This window comes from Lycium ferocissimum, chromosome 3, assembly GCF_029784015.1.
Source record: "Lycium ferocissimum isolate CSIRO_LF1 chromosome 3, AGI_CSIRO_Lferr_CH_V1, whole genome shotgun sequence".
Lineage (NCBI taxonomy): Eukaryota > Viridiplantae > Streptophyta > Magnoliopsida > Solanales > Solanaceae > Lycium > Lycium ferocissimum.
In genome coordinates, this window is record NC_081344.1 from 3602537 (window position 1) to 3621600 (window position 19064).

Here is a 19064-nt window from a genome sequence, read left to right on the forward strand (position 1 = left end):
ACTTAGATGTGTGAACATTGATACTATTTAAATACTCTAGTAGATAATCCTCTCAAGTGGTATCACTTTTAATTAAACACATATTTGTTTAAGGTAATAGCCCTTTCATTTACTATTAGTATGTTAATTGTGGAAAAAGGGAAAGTAAACTAATCACCTTGTTTTTAAGAGCAATATATGAATAGTCACTTATGTACATGAAATCAGGAATAGTTAGTTGAACACGCCGACTATTTTTTAATATTACATTTTAAGTTGGGCACTTTTTGTTAGTGTATATGGAGTAAGAGGGAAGCTAAAGGAGAACTCCGATTATATATATACACACACGTACAAACACACACCTCTTAATTAACTAAAAGGCAAAAGACAGATATATCTTGAGTTGATGAGATCTTAAATAAATACCTAAAATTAAAAGAATACAACTGCATCATGTGTAATCAGTTGCAAACAAGGATACTTTTATGTTTCCTAATATAACGTGTGACTAAAATGTCAATAACATTTCCAAATCACTTATATTGAATCATCATTTTCATGCACACATAAATCATCGACCACGCTTTTTTATTTAAATTTCCACCTCCCAAACCCTAAGGTCGACAATAAAATAAGATGCAATATATAAACGCCTTTCTAAGAAAGAAAACAAGTGTGCGTGTGAGAGAGAGAGGGGGAGAAACTCTAGCTAGTTATTAGTTTGTTCCTTTTTCTCCATTTAAGAAACATTTATTTTCTGAGTTTCGGAGAACCTTGGAGCAAAGATATAGTCATGAAATCACTATTGATGCTTGTGTCACGGTAAGTTACCACATCATACTTTCTTGGGGCGTGACCTTATTCTCCGAACCCTGCGTAAACGAGGGATGCATCACGCATCGGGCTGCGCTTTTTCTTTTTTAACCTTTTGAGTTTATATACTATATATGCACTAACAACAAGATATATGTTTACCAATCAGGTCATTTAAAAGAGAAATATCGCAGGCAACTCTATTTAATAACAATTTATTAGTAACTTAGAATAAATTAATGGTAAATGATCTGTTATAACAATTAAAATTGCAGTGATGATGTAAAAGAAAATCATTACAATATCGATATAACTGAAATTAAATTCTTATCGTTTTCGAGACCATGTCGACTATATCAAAGTTATAATACGAGATCTCTCTCTATTTTTTCTCCCTTATCCCTCTTAAAGCCTAGACCTAAAAAAATTCCTTTTTGATATCTATAATAATAATACACGATATGTAGTGTGAGTGGCAACAGCTTTTATGTGCATTTTAGCAAAAGATGGAGTTCAGTGGGGAAGAAGATTGTCGTGATGAGTACAGGCTTCATCATGAGAACAAAGAATACAAATATTGTTCAACAAGCAAAGCCTTATATAGCTAGTGTTTTCATTAATTCTCCTTTTCCTGTTGTCGTGTCTTATTAATTCCCACTTTTGCCTTTCACTTTTTCCATTGTTTTCTTCATTCACATCGATTTGGTCAAAGTTATGGGGAGAACATCATTGGAACATCAACAACTATATTATACTACTCCCAGTCTACTTTTACTTGTTTATATTTGACTTGACACACTCCTTAAGAAGTACTATATCATATTTTAAATATAATAAATAATATTTTGGGAAATGATTATAGTTATTAATTAATAAGGGTAAATTAGGAACTAAGTGATCATAAATTATTTCTTGATTTTTCAAACTTGACAAGTAAAAGCTGACATCTATTTTTAACAAGTAAAAGTGGACAGAGGGAGTAGAAAATTTCATGATCATATAGATATTTGGTTGCCCATCCTTATTAATGACTAATCATTTCTATAAAGCTTGCTTTATTTGACTAGTCTTTATTAAATGCATTGTGTTCATATTTAGTTATACTTTCCTAATTTATTTAATGTATTTGCTTTGGACTTAAAAAAGGGATATTAAAGAACAGACATCATGGAAATTGAACAAATTAAAAGGAAGAAGGAGAAGTTAATTTGTAAAAGGAGAAAGAAGGGAAGTGTTATGACATTAACATCGTATTACTGGACTATTTCTTTCAAATTCCAATATGTTTTGGCGTTACAATACTACACAAAAAGCCTTATATGTAATACTTCCTACGGTCCAAAATAATTGAGGTTTTAGACTTGGACACATGGATTAAGGAATTCACTTTTAATAGAGGTTTTAGACTTGATACATGGATTAAGGAATTCAGTTACTCCTAAAAATCAAGAGGTGTATCTATTGACTAAAATACTCGTAATTAAGAGGGGCTTTGAAATTATAACAAGCATTAAATTTGTTTATTGAATTAAGAATGTGTCAATGATAAATTTGGAAAAAGAATAAATTAAAATACCTTCTTCATAGACTTTTTTTTTTTTTTTCTTTGTGAACGAAAAAACTTTATTAATCACCAGAACAAGCAAACATACACAAATGTAAACTGTACAGGCCTCTGAGAATCCTTGCATACCTACCAGGTAGGGCTGCAACTCCTCTCAAGAGCCAAACATAAATCTATTCTATATCCTATCTAATGTGTGTTATTTGCACAGTATAAGCTTTGTATCCATTCTCGTCCATACCTATTCATTCTTCTGTCTATATGATTATATACTTTAATCTAGCACTCCCTCTGTAATTGATCTCGGATGACACTTGGATGTGGGACTTTTTGATTCCAATGTGCTTCATTCTTTGCTTTCCATATGTTATATATCAGAGCTTTCAATACTGCTAGCACAAAGCCTCGGCAGTTCTTCCCCCTAATCTTTCTTGTCATTCTTCTTGATAGACTAAAACCTCAATTATTTTGGACCAACTATTAGAGGCTAAATCCGTAATTATTTTAGACCAGAGGAGTATTATGCAGATTTGAGACTATCACAAATTCAAGAGACGAAGTTAGAAGGTATAAAATTGCGTTAATATGAAATTAAGGACTCAGCCATATTAATTTAACAATATGGGTGTGAGACATATAGGATCAAAAGGAGAATATTAGGTCATATTTAACATACTAAGCTTAGTGTTCAATTTAATAATATCATGTAAAATGAGATAGAAGAAGTAGCATTTGAAAGGATGTGATACTATTGAATGTTGCTTGCCAACTAGCTCTCTCTTTGATTCAAATATCTGGTATTTGTAATTCGCCGATTCATTAATCAAGATCCATACAGCCTAGGGTCTTCAAGAAAGAAATGCCTCTACTAGAAAATCTTCATTTTTAAGATTCTAACCCGAGAATCTTGATTAAAAAAAAATGGAGGAATCTGTATCTATCCCATTGTGTCCTATGATGATCTTAAAAATGAGTCGGAAGGAGTAGCATTCGAAGGAGGTGATACTATTGAGTATTGAATATTGCACTTCTCTTTATTATTTAATCATCTTGAATTCAAAATTTAATGGCCGATGCCCCCAAACGCACACGCAAGTATATGTCGTCATACAAGTAATATAGGATTGTTAAGTCCAGATATTGTACCCACAGAGACTTAGATTTTATATTATTCAACTAATTCAAACTTCGTTATAACTATTCAAGAGAGTGACAACCAAAGTGTTTGTTGTGACTAAACTAAAACTGAAAGTAAACAATTGAGTATGAATGTGTTTGTGACTAAGAAACTTGTGACGAAGACTGTAAGGTTTATCAGATGAGAGAAAGTTTCAGGGTCATGGCTTTCGACAATCCAGTTGATCTTTTGACAATTCTACCTATCTTATTTCCTGGGTTACTAGTTGACAGGTTAATTATAACTTTATGATATTCTCTCGAACTACTCACAAGCCTGTAGATGCTACTATAACGCTTATATCTCTATGATCGCCAGAGGTAACAAGAACGCATTTATTTCTCCGTAACCAACTAAGTAGGGCTAAAGGGTATATCTCTATCCTCAGTAGCGAAACGATTATATCGAACAAACTCTATTTATTCTTATCACTTACGTGAATTCCCTCTCTCAAATCCAATTCGCGCACCACAGATAGTGTCTAACTATTGGCCAAATAATCAAACAATTAAGCACAAGAATAAATAAGCAACCGAAAATATGAAAATTTAATCGATAGAAATTGTCGCCAAACCAACTATCATGTCTTCCGCGCAACCCTAGAATTAAGAAGTTTAGCTACTCATGATTCTCAATGAAGAACAAGAATTCATAAATAATCTAAGGTTGAAAATAAAATAAACCTAGAGAGAGAAAGTAAAGATGACGGCTTACAAGTCTTAGAAATATCCCAGCACGTCATTAACAACTACTAAAATGTCTATTTATAGTCTAGGGTTAAAACTAATATAATTCGACCAAATCCTAATCAAAATAGGAGAAACTGGCAAACAGATGTGTTGTACCCGCGTCGCATGTGCAATGCGGGTGTCCTCAGTGATTTCTAATACGCCTTGTTCTGTAGCTGTTTTTCGCGTCTCCTACTCGCGACGCGGGGTTCACGCCTGATTAGCCTCTGCGCAACGAGGGTGTGATGCCCACCTTCCTTCAGTTTGTACAAAAAATCTTCAAAGTGTCGCGAGCTCCTCTCGTTAACTCGTGGACACAGGATCACCTCCAAAAATCACCCAAAAATGCTCAGTTTCCACTCATTTGTCCTCATTGTACCTAAATACACAAAATATACTAACATAAGCAAGAATAAAATGATTCCATCATAGAAAATGCGACTAAAGTACTAAGATCAAGAGGTAAGATGACGCTAAACATCAATATTTGTGTCAAATATCAGCTGACTAATTCAGATTCCTATACCGTATTGGTCCACGCGCTCCTGTTAAAATTTGCTTCATTCTCAAGATTCAAACCCGAGATCCATAATCAAGAATAGAGGGTCTTATCTACCCCATCAAATGAGATGGAAGGAATAGCATTCGAAAGGATGTGCTTGCCAACTCTCACAAACATTCCCCGAAACAAAAGTAGAGAGGTGGGACGTGGGCCTTAGACTGATCTGGAGCCTATTGGATAATTGCTTCTCTAAGGTGGTGTTCTTTCCGATCCGACCCAAATAAATAAAGGTATTATCATTGACACAATAATTCACTTCCGAGTACATGCCACATGTCCACATAATGTCTCATTTGATTCCATTTATTTTTGTTTACATATGTTCCACTCTTGACTTTTCTCTTTGATTTTCTTTTTTGAAATGTAAATATCATATGGATCTTAGAGGAGCGTGCGTAGTATTAATGAATTATTTTTTTTATAACATGTGTGTGTTACAAAGGTTTAGAGGTCATAGTGCATACGTGGTATCGTCATAGTACATACGTGGTATCATGTCGAATTCATGTGTGACCAATATATCAGGAAAAATTCAAATGTTATAAATGTTAGTAAATTTATTAGGTGAAACGCCATAAGTAATTATTTTGTAAAAAAATGACCGAGAAATGGACAGTAATGCTATTTACACCAATAGATAAAATTCACAACGAGTCACTTTTTAGCCTTTATAGTTGAAAAATAGTCATTGTAATAGAATTTCAAATTCTACAGGTAAATTTCAAGATTGTCATGAAGTTTTAGATGTGAAATTAAAAAAACTCTGACAGTGGCTATACAATTACAAAACTGAAAGTGGATAGTCTGCGCTATTACAACTCATAAAAAGGCTATGCAAATCAAAATTTTGGCAAAGTTCTTGGGTTTCAGAATTATGGACTCATGGGCTTATTTAGCCTGTCTGACATATTCATCAAAATAAGGCCTAGAAGGTTTTAACTATCCAGGCTGGGCAGTGAAAGTGACCACCATCCATAGTGGCTGGGTCATTTTGTGCTGGTGTTTAAGGCAAATAACTTTTTCACGGGGTAGAATAACCTATATGTACATAAGAATAGAGTATATTTACGAAATATGACGATATTTTTCAGTTTACAAAACATATCAATAGATTTCTTACAAAACATATACGAAAATTTTGTGTACGAAAACTGTATGAAATGTGTATATCTCGCTCAAAGCTTAAAATTTTCGCGCATAATTTTGTGTATGAAAACTGTATGAATATGTATATCTCATTCAAGGCTTAAAAATTTCGCTCATTTTTTGGTGTATGAAAACTGTATGAAATATGTATATCTCGCGCAAGGCTTAGAATTCTCATATTTTTCATGTATGAGAACTGCATAGAAAAGGTATGAATTTTGTATTTAACTGTATAAAATTTGTAAAAAGTTCATGTTAGGTTTTGGAAATTTAATACAACTACAACAATATCGTATACAACTTTCATACAATATTCATTCAATTTTTTTGTGTATGAGGCTGTTCTCTTGATGACTGTGATTTTGACCTCCATCTTCTTTCATGTGAATTTTTCAGATGCATAAAACTGAATGTTGATTCACTTATTTTCCATCAGGAAAGCCCTGCTAGGGCCAATGGTCATAATTTTAATGTGGGCAACCCTAACAATGAAGTTACCATGCGCCAGCTATCACCCATGTTCCAAAATTCAATTTTGAGCAAAACCCAAATATTTTTCTGCCTAATTATGACTGAAAATCGGCGAAGCAAGACAGTGAAAGCCTGAAATAAAATAAATTGCACAAAATCCATAAACTATTTTGCCCAAAAGAAGTAGAAAATCTGCACCCTAAATGGAGTTCCAGGTTCTTGGTATGATTGAAAATGAAAATGCAGATTCATGATATACTATGAAAATCTCACCACAAACACAGATTCACAACTATTGTTTTGTAAAAAAATGGAATGAAATTGGGAAAATGGGAAGGGAAGGGTGGCGGGAGGGAAAATGGGAAGGGGAGGGGAGGGAAAGGGTGGGCAACAAAAGGGGAAGGGAAAGGTGGACTTTTATTTTTTTCAGATCCATTATGTTTTGTAATTAAGTTGGTGTATTTTGTAAATAAGAAAAAATATCCTTATATTTTGTAATATAGAGTCTTAAGTAGTCTTATTAGGTCATTTTCCCTTGTTTAAAAACATACTCAATTTTTAAAAATTATTAAAAGTTTAGCTAGAAGTGCCAAAACTTCAAACATGCTGCTGCTTCTTCTCCATTTTTTTTCTTGGTGAATTATAAATAACAAAATCAGATATTAATAATACACAAGGAATCTATTCTGGTGCTTCTTTCGATGTATATGACGTTTACCTAGGAGTCTTAAGCTTTTGTTTTGGAAATACACCTTCTGGGTGCTTTAAAAGTAACAAAATTGACACCTCTTCATAAAAAAAGATAAGAGTAAAACAATTCTAAGCATGCTATGAATGTCTTCTTTAGAATTGTTGAATCTTTGTGTATACAGTTCATGCAGACGGGGTAATAAAATATCAAGTTTCAATTACTAAGCCAACTTTAGACACTTGGATCTACAATTAGGCTTGATAGTTCCCAACTTAAGACCTTTGGGTTGAAAGTTCTCAAAACTTCAACCCAAAGATTTGAAGCTAGAAGCTAGATAAGCCTAATTAATCTCAAACCTTGACTTTAATATTTTAAGTGTGTTGAATTTTATTGATTTCCTGTAAAAAGAAAGTTCATATAACTTAAATAACATTTATTACGGATTACAAAACCAAATCTCGCGAAATACATTGTCGGAATGGTTGGCATCTTTGAGATTATTTAGCTCAATAGTGTTCGCTGTTCTTTGTTTGCCTTAAAAAAGTAACAACAAACTTTGCTAGTTTAGAAAAACTAAACCACTTCTCAAGAAATCAATTATTTTTCATCAAAATCAGAAATCAATTCATCCTATTCAAACACCAATACTACCCATGCACAAACAAATCTTTGCTCACATTGACTGCCCCCATTAGACTCTACCACCACAAAGAAATGTTGAAAACGAACTTTCCATTGTCACATTAATCATCAACTGCAGTAACAACTTTCCAATAGCTGCAGATAAAGTTATCAATCACAAGTAGCTGTTGCTACATATTTTACACTTGAGCTCCAAATGTCAATCTTTATACCTCCATATTTGGCATTTCAGACAGCACTAGCCTGGAAGGTTAGCCTTGGAGCAACTGTAAAGTTGTCTCCATGTGAATCATAGGTCACGAGTTTGAACCATGAGATCAACCACTAATGCTTGCATCAGGGTAGACTGCCTAGATTATAGTGCGAACCTTTTATTTTTGTATCGCCTTTACCTGTTACTGAGGGGAAGAAGAACAAGATCATTGAGTGATTTCAGTTACTTTAATAACCTCTATGATGATAAGAATCTGTATGTTCATGTATCATAATGTACTTTCCTCCGTTTTTTACTAGGCACATAATTTAACAAAGAAGTGAATACTTTTAAAACTCTTGGCCTTAGACATCACATGTCATGACATTTCTGTGGTAGTAAAAGCATATCATTAAGGAGGTTTAAAGTTAAACTGTTTTCAACTATGGAAATGTATCATACACATAAAATGAAACAAACGGAGTAATAACATATGCCAAGCGTTAAACAGTAATAAATTCAGCATCAATCATGGTTGAGTATGAAGTTGTTTACGCCATAGAAGAGTCAGTTCAACAATCAAACCGCATACAATATGTCAAAAGTATAGACCCCTATATTTAGACTCAACTGTCAGTCAAAATGAACTTGTAAAGAAATGTAGCTTGGGATGTTATGCAAGCTTTACAGGAATCTTGGTCCTGCAAATTTATTTATGTTACCTCTTAAACAAAGTAAACGGAAATGTTCTGACCGATTAGGAAACTACCGCTAAACTTTTAAGTGTTCAAACTTCAAGGAACTTGTAGGCAGTGATGACAATCTACTTAGTTCAACCAGTTATCAATCAATAGATTTTGCTAGCAATAGCTAAAGAATAACCTCAAAAGTAGACAAGGGATAGGACAAAACAAAAAGATGCAGATGACCTTTATTCAACTGCACACAATACAGGTTTCCAGCAAAAATATGCTGATTAACCATAAAACATAATGAGGAAGACGGGAGATAGTACCTTCATCTAGCCGTTTCTACTTTTAACCGATGTGGTGATTCGACGGAAAGAGTTTGTAACTCAATAATCTGATCATCATGAGCAGTAAAACTACTTTCTGGGGAGAAATTTGGGAGGTTTGGAAGGTTCTCAATTCTCGAGAACTGTAAACTGGGGAACTCAATGTCCTCAATTCCCTTGCAGAATGCTTTGAGCATTGGTAAATCCACAAGCCTTAAGATCTTTAATTTGGAGAACTTGATCTTGTCATCCACAACCTCATCTCCTAGTACATCCTCTGAAAAGACTTCTTCCATCATCTGGCAATCAGAGATTCTAAGTTCTTCAAGCTGTGACAACCCTCTGACCACTGAAATTGGAAAGAGATTTTGTAATCTAGGACATCTGTTTATGGATATGGATCTGAGGTTGGCAAGTGAAACATTTGGATATATTGACAAGCTCTTTAGGCAATCTAATAAATCGAGCTTCAGTTCTTTCAATTTACTGAAGGATCCTGGTGGCAAAGGACCATGACAGATCTCTTGTAAACTGGTAAGGTCGACGAGATTCAGCAACTCCAAAATGGGGAAAACACCAGTTCCAGGTACAATGCAACTTGTGTTTACAAGAAACTCCAGCATATCACAGTTATTGATCTGCAATACCTTCACATGCTGAAAAGCCTCCGGAATCAACTCTTTCACTGCGTTCTTTGAACCTTCTCCCACTAAATCTAGATACTCCGTGCCTCTTAATGTTGACCGAATCCAATCAGCCAACGGAGCCATTGTCGGTAGGAAAAGGTACATAGCTCGCTGGAAACGTTTCTCGACATTGTTGGGCAGGACATCTCTTATCGATATAGCATATTTTGTCAGCTTTGAGGAAAGAAGCATGTTTCTTGGAATAGCCTTAGCATCGGCTATTCGAATCTCTAAAGTACTCAAGTTCGATAACGTTTCCAGCTCACCAACTGAAGCATTACTTCTTTCTTTTCCTTCTTCCACAACTGCCCATCTAAAACTAAAGTTGCACCCCATATAAAGTTCTTCCAAGCGAACTAGGCTTGATATCACATTTGGTGCAATTTCTCTAAGATCGCCACAACCTGACATATCCAACAACCTCAACTTTTTCAGCTTTCCAATTTGTGCTGGCAATACCTTAATATCAGAGCCACGAAAACTAAGAATTTCAAGGTTCACTAACTCACCAATCACGGATACATCTTCCAAGGAGCAGCTATAAAGATGCATTGCTCGAAGGTTCCTTAGAAATCCTAGAGATGGTGGTAGAAATGGCATATCCATGTGACAGATGTCCAATACTTTGAGTGCTCTCATTCCTTCAAAGAAACTATCTGGTACGGAGATCTGTGGCTTGTCACATTCTAATTGCAAAAGATCAAGTTTAGTGAAAGTCAGTCCACTTGGAAGTGAAGACATTTCCTTCGAAATCACAGAGATGCACTTGTAGTGCTCGTAGGAGTCTTCAATCGGCCAGTCTTTGAGGTTGACATTGTGGCTTATCAAAAAGGTGTGCTTATCCTGGGATGCGATAAATATTGCAACGTCACGAACAAGATCATGCATTTTGACGTATGATGCTTTATATCCCTCTATAAGCAAGAAACGATCTTTAAGTATCTCAACTAAAGTATACGCTCGGTTTCTTGCTTCTGCCAAATTTTGGATCCCACCAAACATACGTAATCCCATTCCATATCTAATCAAGTCTTCGATGGGGATATTAAAATCTTCTTGGAATAAAGAACAAAGTAGAAAGAGAGACCTGGCTTCAGCGCTTTCGATCCGATCATAGCTCAGCTCTAGTGGTCGATATACATCAGCAAGCAGTCCAGGTATGTTAGTAGGCAGAGCTTTTCTCAATTGTAAAAGGGCATCCTCCCACAAAGGCTTGTGCTTATTTTGCAGCGCCCTTCCAACAGTTACAAGGGCAATTGGCAGACCTTTGCATTCATTGGCAACATCTCTTGCTATAGGACGTAAATCGGGGGCTTCAATACAGTTTCCCGTTTGCCCTCTGAAAAGAATCCACGCTTCTTCTTCATCTAAAACTTCAACTGTTATGATTTTTTCAGCTCTTGTTGCAGTACAGACATCGCGGACTCTGGATGTTAGCACGATTTTGCACCCTTCATGTGAACTCCCATAAGGGATTCCAAGTTCCTCAAGATCAAGCCTGGACCAGACATCATCTAGAATGACAAGAATCTTCTTAACATTCATTAATCTCGTCCGTAAACGAGACGACCTAGCTGATAAACTTTCCTCTTCAAGCTTCAGACCCAATAACTCAGAAATTTCACCTTGAATCTTTCTTAAATCTGGTTGTTGACTAACAACTGCCATGACAACCTCATCAAAAAGTTTCTCTCCTCTCACTCTCTTAGCAATTGTTTTCACCATCGTGGTCTTCCCAACACCCCCCATGCCACATATTCCTATTATGCTGGCATTTCTATCCTTTAATGCTTCCATTATATCATGTTCTGTTGATTTTCTAGATTTAAATTCCATGTAAATTCCAGTGCCAAGAAAAAAGTCCATACCTAATAAAGATGCTGGGCCACACAAACTAAGATAACCATTGCCTTCATTTTGCAGTTGTATAACAACTTTTGTTGTCTTCTTGGCTCTCCTGCTTAGCACAAATCGCGACTTCACATTGGGACACCGTCCATTCAAACACTGATTTTCAATATTCTGAATCTTTGGCTTCATCTGGTTAACCTCTACCAGCCATGCCTCGACATCAGGAGCAATCTCTTGTAAGTTCCCACGAGCCAAATCAACCGAACGCTGCACCCCATTGCTCATAGCGTTTAGTCTCTCTGATTGTCGTTGAAGGTCCTTAACATTCTTTTTGTAGCAAAACAAATATCCGAATTGTCGGACAATTGGCTGGATCAAGTATGAGGCAACTGCACCCACAATAGCAGAACCAAATTCTGTGCCCATGTGAACTTTCTTTTATAGTTTCTTAACCTCTTATTTTTCTTTTCTTGAAAGCAAATGATAAGAGTCTTATCAACAGGAGAAAACAGAATACAAGAAATTCTACAAGCTTAGGAGAAAAACAATCATGTATAGAATTTACAGAGAAAGTTTTGATGCCAAGAAAAATAGAACCTTGAATGATTATATGGTCCTCTCTTAGCAGGAAACAACACAGGGCCTTCCTTGATTTAAGACAAGAAAATATGTTGTCTTTTCTCAATTTTTCACCCACTAAGAAGAATAACCAAGAAAAAGATGCTACAATTGGTTCATTTGAATAAAATAATAAGTACTAGTACTAGAAGAAACCGCGTTATTAAAATCTCCAAGACTTAATAAACTAGAAATGAAAAGGAGAAGTAAACAATAAAAGTATCAGAAAGCTACCAGTTAATTGGAGGATGGAAACTAAGTTACGATTTAAAAAAATTCTCCTTTCTTGCTTAGAGTCCCTCAGTTCCATCTAACTACTCCTGATCCTGACCATCCTAACCAGACAAAGATAGCCAATAGTTTTATCTACTATGATAGTTGATACACCTTTTTACGGTATGCAAACATGGTTATAAAATGTGGCCACAGTTAGTCGGCGCTTGTGTTGGTGGAGATAGCAAGTATATGCTGAAATAGTCACGAGGTACGCTCAAGCTGACCCGTAGACCACCGTTATAAACTAAGTCATGTTACTGTGTATGCAAACTCCAAAACCATTTTTGCCATTCATATGGACTAATTCCATATAAAATAACATCCAGTCACATTATTGACTGGATAACCTTTACAACACTCATTTGTGCTCACACTTCTTTGCATTATTTCTACTAGGTGTATTGTCAAATGTAGACTATATAGTGATTTCCAAAAGAAAATACCAGTTAGTACTGCTCATGCAATCTGCAGATACAGCTGTAAAGCATAAGAGTTGTTTGTTTGTATGCCATTCTGAGTCTTGACTCAAGTAAATAGTATATATAAAAATGTTAAATTCAAAAACTAAGTGAAAACCACTACAAACCACTGATGTTCTAGCTTACGAAAGAAGAATGCAACTATTTATTAGTGGTAATTAGATTAACAAGAAAAGAATGCTCAATCAGACATTATTGCCTTGTTGTTATCAATAAGTAAAGGAGACTTACTAAAAGTCCTCCCTTATATCAAATCTAAAGAGAGAAAAGAAAAGAAAAGAAAAAAATATCCAATAGAATTTAGCCAAGAAAGCTTCAAAATGTCTCTATCAATTTATCAATAATTCAGAGGATGAATTAATCTTTATAAAGTAATTATATTATTAACAATTCCACGGGCCATTCTTGCATGCTAAGCTTTGAGAATTTCCTGAATGACACGGTACTTCTCTGAAATTTACACAAATACAAAACGACAAGTCAGAAAATAAAAGCAAAATAAAGAGATCAGACAAAAACTTACAGTAGGATACTCACAACCAGGGGCGAATCCCGGTATAAAAAATGGGTCACGTGAACACATGATCACCCAACTAAACTCGGTATATTATGTATATAATCCGTAAAATATATCTAATATCCACTAAAGGAACACATGCTCAAACTGTAACCGAATAGAGCACTGGCTAATTAAGTGCTACCATTAATCCTTAAGGTTGTGGAATCGAACCTTACTAAATGCATTTTTGCGCTTTTTTTTTTTTTTTTTTTTTAAATTTAAGGTGAACTTATCCTCTCGAAATCTTAAATTTACCTCTGCTCACAACCATCTCATTGAGAAAGAAGAAAAAATTCTCAATTAAAGATATAGAAACTTTGTTGCGTCCCTGGGCCTTGAGTTAACGAAGGAACTTGTTCAACGTGCCATTTAATTTGTACATAGTGAGCTAAAGTTATAAAATTTGAAGCTGTTGTCAAACTGGAAATAGAGCAATTATGCTTTTAGTTTATTTTTTGGCATACATACCTCTATCCTTAGCCAACTTAAAAAGAATGTCTGAATTATTGGAACTGAAGCAATTATATTCTGTGTTTGCTTTTTGGCATAAAAGATACTTATCGTATGTTTTCTCTACTAACGAATTTTATATCATATGTAAATTAGGACAAATTAACCTTTTTGCTGAGTTGAAACTTCAGTATGGAAAAAAATATGTGGAAAAGGTAATTTCGATAACAATATAACACAGTTAGTAAACTAAATCACAATAATAATTTTAGTAACAATATAACACAATTAAGAATGATGGAATTCCAAGTATTTCACCACTTTTTATGGGTATAAAATTGTGGTACTTAAATGTTGTCCATTACATTTTAAAAGCTACTTAAAAAATATTTCAATAAGACTAGGATAGTTTTCTCCAAAAAAAAAAAAAAAAAAAAAAAAACAAAAGTATGTTCTATTGTCAAAACATATTTAAGGGATGGAACCTGGACTAAATTAAGAGTTTTTTTCCTAGAGAAAACAGGCCTGGATTACCACTTACTCTGGCATAATTGGTTAATTGGGCCTTAAGGATCAGCCCAGTCTTTTCTGAAGCTAGATCAGTAATTGCACGGTTTGACCTTCAAATGGACTAGTCTTAATTTTTGGCCTTCAAATGGGCTGGGCATCAATTTTTGCACTTCAAAATCGAACTTATATTTAGTAGAGCATAAATATTTCAAGGACGCGGGCACAACTTATTCCTAGAGGGCATAAGTTCAATTTTAAAGAACAAAACTTAAAGACCAACCAATTTGAAGGACAAAAATTAAAGACCAGCACAAAATAGAGACAAAAGTGCAAATCACCTGGCGTTTGTTGGTATAAAAAGATGGGCTTTCTAGCAGCAGCCCATTGTTCGAAACTTTGGTGGGCTAAAATGCAGTTTTGGAGGCTGATTTACCCAAATGACCTATTTTGAGTCACCATTTAAATTTTATTACCATTTAAATTTTATTCCTACTTTTAAAATTGTGCAAATATAGCTTTGGAAAATTTTCCTTTCGGACAAAGTTAGGTTTGGCCATAATGTTTACCATATATTGTTCACTCTTAGAGAGAAAATGTTAAATTGTCGTCTAATGTATGTAATAGTTTATAATTAGACCCTAGATACTCTGATGTTTGCCTCGCACTGGTCCCACACACCTAACCTACTCTTATTAAGTTTTTTTTTTTTATGCATAGCATTTTGAGAAATGGGTTCAAGAAATAAGTCTAAAATAGTAAAACTTGTTAATTTTCATTTAGTGTGCTCCTAGCTCACCTTGTTTTTAATTTTCAAGATGATAAAATAAAAATTAAAAGGAGAAATTTACTCGGTTTAGCGCAAGAGTCTAGTTTGTGGTATTGATTTTATATTTGTGATCACCCATTACTCTTTATTCAGAAATGATATTCTTTCAGAAATTAAAAATAATATATTAAACACCAATTTCAAAAATAGTTTAATTTAGATTAAAGGAAATTGAGCATTCATGATTTAAAAATCTTAGGTCCGCCACTAAAAGAACTGATTTGTGATGTTAAACCTCCAAGGCTCAAACTTCTTTAAGTTGACAATAAATCATCATGTTCTAACTTTTAATTGATGGATGAATTGACCATAAAAAAAATGACATGTCAATTCACATGATAAACATAATGCTACTTTCGAATTAGATTTGCAAAGTAAGAGGGAATTGGAAAGAGAAGAAGGGTTGCAACTTTTGTTCAACTTTTTTTTTTTTTTTGTGTGGAAGTTACATTATATTATCCAAAATACTTTTGTGAAATTGCAACCATGAGTCAACATGCTGCTTTCCTGGTTAATAGTTAGGCCATTGATAGCTATATATAAGTATATATGACATTTCAACTATGAAGGAAATTGGAATTTGAACGACCTAGGGTGTGTTTGGTATGGAAGGAAAACATTTCGGCCAGTTTTTTCATATTTGATTGGTCAAAATATTTTGCAAATATTTTATCCAAGAAATCAAGTTCTTAAAAATTAGAAAATATACTTCGCTGGTGAAATTATGTAGGAAACAAGTTCCATAAATGATTTTCCATGTATTGTGTCCGCAGCACCCCCACCACTCCACCCACCCCCATTTGCAACCTCTGACCAAACCACCTTCCTATCAACAACTAATTATTTGCTAAGAAAATATTTCCTTCATATCAAACACAACCCTAATGACAACAAATCAAAATTGAAGCATCACATTTCACTTCGTAAATAATCTAGAATCTTCAAGTTATGCCTTTTGGTATTTAGATTATGAGCATTTCTTTACACAAAATCCAACTTTATACACAGAATTATACTAGCAGAAAAAAGTAGTTATCTCTTATCCAAGATTATGTTCTAAAGAGATGCCCTTGTACGTCATAAAGGAATCATTTTACCTCCAAGATCATTGACCACTTGACAACATTATCCGTATATCTTCTTTTTCGCATCTGGATTTGCCTTTTGCCGGCCATTTTCTTAATTAGAAAAGGAAAAGAATTTCACACATTCTAATGAAAAATGCTTAAGTGAAAATTTTGAGAACACTGTTATATTAATTAGTAGAAGAAGAATATTTAAAATTTCGAAAACCAAATTTTTATGTTTGTAGAAAGCACATGCAACCCCTCGTGTGCACTATCACCAAATTGAAATCGCATTTATATATATATACTTTCACAGTGTAAATATTTTTTTTAATATCAAGTTATTTAACATATTGTAGTTATTAATTAGCTGTGACCTTATTTTTCATGTTAGGATATCCATTTATTACGGATGACTACCTGTATGTAGTTTATGATCTTTTAATTAAGTAGTAATTTGATATTTTTTTTTTTTTTTATATTGTTAGTGCATAGTAATTGATATCATTAATGAAATGATATCTAATAAAGCATATGTCTGATGCATCGATCGGCCTGATGAATCTATCTCCTTATCTTTTGGAACATTTGATGACCAATAAAAGATCCTTCTATTCCTTTCTCCCTGTTGTTTCAACCACTAGAATATTTATCTTTTTAAAAAATGTATCTCCTTTTTAATTTATATTCATAAATTCCTTCCTAGTTGCAGCTTAATTAATTAGTAGCTTTTACTAGTTAAACTAATTGGTCTCTTCTGATTTGAGATATTAAGTACATAGACTCAAAAATGCGTGACAAATATGGTATCGTGCCCGATCGATCGATAGGATTTAATATTTATCGTATATTCGCTGACGGTAAATTAAAAAAAAAAAATATATATATATATATATAAGGAGTTCCTTCCGAGACATTCATTAAGAATTTTACCCAATGCAGTTCAATGGTGTCAAAGATAACTTGTTTTATTATTGGAATTATTGATTTCACTCCTTATGGGTTAATATCTCTAATTATCGTCAAGTGATCTGATAGTATAAAAAAAATTATATTGTAAGTGTAAATAAGCTAAACTTTATTCTAATATCTAAGAAGGTTTTCTATTTTAATTTTTGAAAACGATCCATATGAACGTAAATGTATTCACGTTCTTAGTTGACTGCATGCGATAAAATAATACATGCATGGAAATAAATATTAGGAAATTAATTTAACTGTCAACAACAAAAACAGAGTTACAAGTGGGGAATTAATCTTAAAAATTTAATATACATTGGGATCATGTTGAAGGAATTTCAGATACAGCATAGATTCTATTTATCTCAAAGCTTTGCTGTAGAACATCAACATATATAGGTTCCAACCAAAATATTCCCTGAATATATCAAAATATGAAAGGCAGCACCTCAAATGTCAAAACACTAAGCAAGTTGTCTAAATTTAAAGGGGAAATTAGTTAACTCTCTTTTTTTACAGAGTTAATTATGAGATTAATTATCAGAGCACAATTAATTAACGAACTACATTTACATAATAGAGTTTTCAATTTCAGCTTTTTCCTTTTCAAGGACTTCTCAAATATATGGATAATGATCAGCATAAAGTATAAATCAGTAAATATATTCAATAGTTTGGATGATTTCAAGTCTAGAAAACCGAAGTAGGTCGAGACAACAAGCCAAAGAAAGTATTTTGAGGATATGTATAAAGTAACTTCTAACTTTCCTTTAAAAGTCAAAAAAAGAAAAAACTTTTTCTTTAAAAGTTGCATCTTTTAGAAAAATTTCTAACTTCGTTGCGAAGTTACGCAGAAAAGAAAACAAAAATTAAAATATATAGCAATCGGATGCACTAAGCTGCTGCTATGCACGGATCCGATGAAGAATTGGATCAAAATATATTTCTTTTACACGGTCTTTGCATTTCCGCAAGAGATTGTTTTCGTGTCATCAAGTGTACTAGAGATGAGAAAAAAACTAGAAATATAGGTGGATGTAGACTTATAGGTATGGATTGATCCGATGTCAGTAATTTTGTCTCGGATATATATATATATATATATATGTTAGAAAAATCACGAAGTAAATATAGTTAATTGATTTCGATCATAATAGGTTAATCACATTAGTTGTTATAGAATCCCGAACTTTAAAACATAAAGTTCAAATCCTGAAACCGTCTTTGAACAACAAACGTTTGTGAAGTTACGATTTGATCGTTCCTATTGGTTCAATTAGAGTTTATTTCTTTCTAATAAAAGTTAAAGAGAACTTAAAGAGAGTATTCGAGTAATTAAGAATATTAGAGTCAGAGGAGCATGAAGAACTCAACGAAAAGGACGTAGTTGACAGATTTCAAACAAGTGGAATAAGTTATCTTTAATTAAGATATATGCTTACGCTTAAACCAATCATGCAGAACAAGTTAACCATATATGGGCCATTAAGTCTTCTTAGCCAGATTCTTTTTGGAAGTCCTATTTAGAGCTCTTTTTCAACTCTATTTGAACCATAGTCAAGAATGTCATCAAAGCGAGAAAAAAAAAAAATAAAAAATAGGTAGAATAATTTATGTTGTTAAATAAGAAATATTTGTCGCTAATCTAATTTAACGACGAATTATCAAAAAATCTTCAGGTACAAGCTATACGTACTTAATTAGTACGTAGTAATAGATTAGCGACGAATTCCATAATCATTTTTACTTTTTTAGTGGTTGTTCTCTGAATAATAATTAGGTCACAAATACGTAGTGA

The 19064-nt window shown here is 33.6% G+C and overlaps 1 protein-coding gene across 2 annotated transcripts; it reads right to left on the bottom strand.

The window, feature by feature from the left end:
* Positions 1 to 7708: 7708 nt before the first annotated feature.
* Positions 7709 to 13150, bottom strand: LOC132049310 (probable disease resistance protein At4g27220). 2 transcript variants are annotated; one of them, XM_059440060.1, is made up of 3 exons: positions 12374 to 13150; positions 8985 to 11910; positions 7709 to 8168 (listed from the first exon to the last, which is right to left on the bottom strand). In XM_059440060.1, the coding sequence occupies exons 1-2, from the start codon at positions 12447 to 12449 to the stop codon at positions 8987 to 8989; spliced, it is 3000 nt and encodes a 999-aa protein (XP_059296043.1). In that variant the 5' UTR covers positions 12450 to 13150; the 3' UTR covers positions 7709 to 8168; positions 8985 to 8986. The 2 variants fall into 2 exon arrangements, with proteins under 2 accessions (XP_059296043.1, XP_059296044.1); XM_059440061.1 differs by lacking the exon at positions 7709 to 8168 and having other exon boundaries at positions 8278 to 11910; positions 12546 to 13146.
* Positions 13151 to 19064: the final 5914 nt, after the last annotated feature.